The following is a 6413-nucleotide window of genomic DNA, read 5'->3' on the forward strand; positions in this document are numbered from 1 at the left end:
AATATTACAACAACTATTTTGTACATTAACTTGTAATTTAACAGATCTACTCGGCTCAAAAGCAGTAAAGATTTAAAAAAGGCTGGGGTAACGCGTGGTACAATGACAGGCAATACAAATCTTTAAGTGTACAGTGAAGTAAGAATATTTTAATGTGTATTGTATAATAATGTAATGTAATAATATAATGTATGTTTATCTAGTTACACAATGAATATGTAGTGCTCCAAATACATAAAACAATGCTGATTAGAAATACTATGCAAATGTGTATAACATTGAAACAACAGAGGCTGATGGACAGATAAGAAGACACACTGCCACTACATATCGACTCTCAAACCTTGTGACCCTGGACTTTTTAAACCTCTGTCGACCACTAAATTAAAGGTGAGCGGGAAAACTTTAAAAGTCAACTTTCTTCACATATACCATCACTAATTAAACTGATAGAAAGTGTCATGTTAGCTGTTATTTGAAACATGCCGGGCACAACCAAACACTACAGACCTTAATTAAATGTTACTATACAACTCACACATAATGCTGGTTAGATTTTACAGTCATTTTGTATAATTACAAACAAGAAAAAAAAAGCACCTGGGTCATTTAGGTTAGTTAGCAACAGATTAATCGAGATGTATTCTCACTGATAGGCATATATGATACAATTTTAGTATAAACCTCAGATACATGGAAAGTTAGATAAGGTTGTTGTCGCATGTTTCATTCAAATCCCAACCTTTTCTCACCTGTACTCCACTCAATACCACTGACCCCCAAGCCCCCTCAATGACAGACCCCAAAGACCCCCGGCCTGGGAGGCACTACCTGCACCAAGGTGATCCAGCCTAGACTGTGGCAGTAGAAATATGTTGATCATACGATGCTAGCGTAACGTACCCAATGGTAGAATGATCTGGGGGCGGATGGAGAGGCACAGAGAGAAAGAGAGAGAAAATGGAGGAACACCATTTGAAGAGTACGCCGGGGCAAGCGCTGTACTCGTTCAGCACCAAAGGGATAAGGTAAGGCCTGTGTGACAGACAAACAGCCCTGCTCGAAGTGGCCCACCCAGGCCAGGGATATCCCAACCCTCACTCTCCCCTCCGCCCTCTCTGTTGGAATGCTGCCAAGTCAGGACACAGGGTGCCAGAGAGACCAAGCCTGTATGGACCAACAGGACCAGCTTCACCCTGCATGGAGGAAAGGGGTATGGAAGGGGGCACTCTATCAGAACGTGAGCATCTTGACTTCTGACGTCATCTTGTTAAAGTACTAGGGATTCCCTTCTATGAAGGAGGGATTCCCCCTCATGATGACCTCGAGTGGGTTTTATTAATATTTTTCATTAAGAGCTGCCAAACTTATAAGCAGAACTCGGTCACACTTTTTTTTGGATAGTCTGGATTTTCCATCAGTAGATGGTCTACAGATAGTCATACTATCAACAATCTGTTAATAAGCAACTCCTTGCTAAGATTATGGTTAGGGTTAGGATTAGGTTAAGAATAAGGGTTAGAGTAAGGTTAGAGGTTAGAGTTAAGTTTAGGGTTAGGATAACGGTTAAGGTTAGGGTTAGGGTTAGGGTTAGAGCTATGGTTAGTAGATAGTTAGTTGAAATGTTACTGATAGTCTGTAGATAGTCGGTATAGCATCTACAAATGGACTATCAAATAAAGTGTTACCAGGCCCCCACTGACACATGTCATACTGTATGACCTACTGTAACTCCCCATCACCCCGTGGCTTAACGTTCACACCATCAGATCGACCTTGATCCATTTGGGGGCCTTGGTTCTCAAACACTGGGAAACTGATGACTGCAACATACAATGAAACAAGTAAATATATCTTGTGTATCCAAATATAGAGAGTGCCTGATGGTGGGGTCTGTGGGTGACCTGTACCGTACCTCTGAGACAGGAGAGGGACATCCATCCTGGCTTTTAATGAGATGAACAGAGATTGAAATATTTAACTATATTTCCATTTGCTCTGATTCTACAAAACACACAACATACTGTATCTGTATTTGTATCAGAATACTTGGATGAACGATCTCTCCAGCTTGTGTGAGGAACTTTCTCTATTTTGTGCACCTCCTGTAAGGAAATAACAAAATGTTTATACTACTGTAAATGCCGGCCCTTGTAATTGAAAAAGCGTATAGGCTGGTATGAAATACATTTTATTAACTGGCTCAATGCTTGTTTGATTTTTCTTTTTTGGCGAGGTAACTTTGAGGAAATCAATAACATCCCCTGTTACCACTCAACAAATGTTGTTACTTTAAACGCAAATGTTATTCATGCACCACCACCATTCTTGCCAGATTCAATTAATGCTGAATCAATCTGTGAAAAGCTTGAATTGGACATTAGAAATATGACGGTGTGTTCATCCATGCTCATGACAGAGGGGTTACTAGATAAGCAGTGGACCACACCCATGTGTTGACTTTAGAGCAGGGGTACTCAACTCTGACCCTATGAAGTCCGGAGCCTGATGGTTTTCTGTTCTACCTGATAATTAATTGCACCCACCTGGTGTCCCAGGTCTTAATCGGTCCCTTATTAGAGGGGAACAATGAAAAAATGGAGTGGAACTGTCTTCAAGGCTTCAAGTTGAATTTCAGGGCTCTAGATGTTCACTGCACTTGGGCTTTTGCATTCCCAATTTTCCCCATTAACTATAGCACCTATGCTATTTCCCATTTATGGCACCTGTCTCAGAGCTAAACGGTATTGTAATGTACTCATTGTGAACATGTGATCTGATCAGCCTTTTATGTTATGTATATGTAAATGAAATGTTATAAGCAGGAGCTGAAGCATTCTGGGAATGATAATAGTGTGTCTTGTTGAGGGAGTATCAAAGATATTGAATTACTGAAAAAAAAACAATAAATAATAGGACAAATAAAAAGGGGAGAAGCCTGAGAGAGAGAGAGAGAGAGAGAGAGAGAGAGAGAGAGAGACCAGAGAGAGATACAGAGAAAGAGAGAGAGACAGAGAAAGAGAGAGAGACAGAGACAGAGAGAGAGAGAGAGAGAGAGAGAGACAGAGAGAGACAGAGAGACAGAGAGAGAGATACAGAGAAAGAGAGAGAGACAGAGAGAGAGAGAGAGAGAGAAAAGAGAGAGAGACAGAGAGAGAGAGAGAGAGAGAGACGGACAGGGATAGAGAAAATAGCAATTTTGCTATGGCACGAGGCGGTTATCATAAATAGTGGAGGTCCATCTGCTGTGTCCATATGCCACTGTACTGTACCTCACTAGCATTAACGTACATAATATGCAGAACATAGATGAGGACGTTATTCTCTTGGGGTTGTTTGTCTTGGGAGTCATGGTGTCCTCTGTTCAATCCCGCAAGGAACATTGTATTCCCGGCCATTAGCTACAATATTGACAAACTAAAGAGGCTGTTGGTTGCATCCTTCTTGTGACATACAGTCACTTACCAGCTTCATAATTGATCGAAACCGATGCAGGAGGGACTCTCCTCTAACAAATCATATGACAAACCAATAACACCATTAAAATTCATACTTCACAGAGTTGAGAAATTACTGTTGAGTGGTATGGAGGGTCTCTTGCTAAAATTATCATGGCAACCCAATCATATATGAATTACACAATGCTAATTTTGAATGCTTCAATTCATAAAGTCCTGATGGGGGAATTGTGTGGCACAAAATGGGCGGCAGAGACGGTGACAGTACTATGGAGCTCATAGACTGAGACGATAGGCTCTATCAGGCATAGAGCAAGCAGGCTTGCATGAATTATCAATCCTTACCAGAGCCTGTACCCTGGACCCACCTAGCCAGTGTCAGCCACTTACCACCCAAGGAGCAGAAACTCATGAAGGGCCAAAGTGCAAAACCATCAACCAAGCAAAAGGAATTCAACAGACAGTACACTGCGCAGAACATACTGTAGAAGTCAGATAAATGTGAAAACTAATTCAGCAAATATCACTTTACAGAATAGGACTTTTTAACACTGAGTTGAGTATGGCAAGTAATATAAAACTGTAGGCAAAGGATTTTGCCTGTGTCACCCTCTAGTGTACAAATGTGTCTCTGTGAAAACAAGTGTCTGTATGGGTTGTGGTCTCCTCCTTCCTCCTGTGTTGCCAGTAAAGCCTGGGTTCTGAACATGACAACAATTAGGAAGAAAACAAACAATGTAATTGTATTTTATTTTGAGATTGAAGTCCTCCCAGTGGGTATCAAACATTGTCATCAGCAATCAATAACAGTATTCAGCGATGATAATTCAAATGGCATGTGATGAACATGGGCTGATGTCTCGTTAGTGTAGCAGACAGACCAGTGGGTGGTGGCCTATATTACCATAACTAGCGATTCATCTACTCACTTGACCAGCTCTACTTAAAGCTAATTGCAAAGCATCAGTTGCAATATGGGAGATCAATACACAGTAACACAACGCGAGACAGGCTTCAGCAACTCAAATGGATCGTTTATCTGGCTGATGATGGTGCTGTAAACAGATAGGCATAGAAGATCTGGAATAAGGAAGTTCCACCCAACCAGTCTTCCCATTTCCTCTCTGATCCCATAACATAGGAGCTGCCAGGACTGGGGTCATCATACTATAAACCTTTCAGCTTTGGTCTACAGTAATCATATAAAGTCCTGGAACACCTCAATGGGAGCAGAGAGAGAGAAGGAACAGAAAGGAGTCTCTGCTGTGTGAGTGGTGACAGACAGCAGCATTGATCTGAGTGATAACTGTTGGAGGATGGAGGGAATTGAGATCTACAGGATGACACAAGGTGGGCGATTTCTGGTCCACTTTTCCACTTGCTTGCCATCATAGGTGTTCTGGAGAGCGTCCCTGACCTGAAGGGGCATACACATTGTTGAGACCATTTGTGTCAATTTCAAAACATTTGTGTCAATTTCAGTGATGTAAACAAACTGACTGAAGTTGACAGTTCTGCAACTTCAGAGGAGAAAACTTCCAGTACTCACATCCTTTTCCATGGGGAAGCCACCTGTTTCCAGCTTGGAGAAGACCAGCTCCCCGTTGATCTCCAACTCAAAACTGCCTACAGAAACAACAGCATCACACTTCTCCTCAAAACAAATGTAGGTTTAACCTTGATGGATACATACACAAAACAGGTATGAAAACTGGTATTTTACCAAAAAAGAATAGGTAAATATTACAACAATACATTTCACTGTAGCCACCGTGCTTCTGCATCTGCATTGCTTGCTCTTTGGGGGTTTAGGCTGGGTTTCTGTATAGCACTTTGTGACATCTGCTGATGTAAAAAGGGCTTTATAAAATAAATGTGATTGATTGGTTATCCAGCTGACCTTTTCGTCCTACAAAGCCTGACATCTCCGCCCCAGGAAACTCCACAGCGACAGCCTGCTGAAGTTTCTTGTAGCGGGCTCGTACCCCACTGGCCACTGAAACAGTGATAGAAAACCAAAACTGTGATGAATAATTAAAACAGCATAAAAACATACAACATACAGACTCAACCTGAGTGTTAAAAGATATGGCAGTTGCCATATTTTCATAGTTTGCATAATGGAAATGTTCCATGACTTCCAGTTTCCGGCTTCGTTGTTAAACAAACGCATCCTCTCAAATATAAATGAACATAAACCTACCAGTACTCCACTCTGATCTGCACCACACCCATGGCTTTTGATCCAGATTCTTCTTCTCCTCCTTTCTTCTTGATTGTGCTTTGCTGATGTAAAGGTGTTTTGACTGAGGTTGGAGGAACCTCAATATGAAAATACAATAGGAGCAATCGTATCCTGCCTCCTTAGTTATGAGTTAATCTAAAAGGGTATATTGGATTACATCTTTACTGTCCCAGGTAGGGTTGGGTCAGGGATCAACTGAAACAGGCAAGTTACTACACAATAGTTAACCGTTTTTTCATGTAAAACAATAAAACATTGCAAAAACAAAAACCATTGACAATCGAGACACCAAAGGCTCATCATCCTGAGTTATTTGAAGTTTCTATCCTGTTCTTTAGTAATGGATAAGTTCTAGGAAAACATTGAAACGTGTATTGAGACAATAATATAGCTGGGCAGGGTAATGGATTCAATGTGTGTAGTGTCAAGACCATAACATGCAGGAACAACACCTCCACAAAATGTCATATCTGAGAGGATCTATTCTACAGTGACTTGGAAACATTTCAGTTAACAGAAGTACATAGCTAGCTTGATGGCACTGGTATTTTGAGCTGAACACCAGTTAATTCAGGAAGAAAACTGAAATGGAAATTCCAATTGCCCTGAACATCGATTCAATGTGGATTTATAATTTCAGTTGACTGCCTGAATTGAATTAATTAAAATTGACCACAAAGCTGCTTAACACATTCAATACAGGAAGAAAA

General features: G+C 41.0%; 1 protein-coding gene across 1 annotated transcript; it reads right to left on the minus strand.

Moving 5' to 3' along the window:
- Positions 1 to 4189: 4189 nt before the first annotated feature.
- On the minus strand, positions 4190 to 5693 carry LOC135567273 (migration and invasion enhancer 1-like). The gene is made up of 4 exons (XM_065014692.1): positions 5690 to 5693; positions 5359 to 5454; positions 5008 to 5084; positions 4190 to 4875 (listed from the first exon to the last, which is right to left on the minus strand). The coding sequence occupies exons 1-4, from the start codon at positions 5691 to 5693 to the stop codon at positions 4792 to 4794; spliced, it is 261 nt and encodes an 86-aa protein (XP_064870764.1). The 3' UTR covers positions 4190 to 4791.
- Between the last annotated feature and the right edge of the window lie 720 nt (positions 5694 to 6413).

This window comes from Oncorhynchus nerka, unplaced genomic scaffold (genome assembly GCF_034236695.1).
Source record: "Oncorhynchus nerka isolate Pitt River unplaced genomic scaffold, Oner_Uvic_2.0 unplaced_scaffold_2243, whole genome shotgun sequence".
NCBI lineage: Eukaryota > Metazoa > Chordata > Actinopteri > Salmoniformes > Salmonidae > Oncorhynchus > Oncorhynchus nerka.

Coding starts and splice junctions, on each gene's coding strand:
- LOC135567273 (XM_065014692.1), bottom strand. Junction 5,085..5,358: donor AGGCTTTGTAGGACGAAAAG/GTCAGCTGGATA, acceptor TTGTTTCTGTAG/GCAGTTTTGAGTTGGAGATC. Junction 4,876..5,007: donor GCTTCCCCATGGAAAAGGAT/GTGAGTACTGGA, acceptor ATGCCCCTTCAG/GTCAGGGACGCTCTCCAGAA.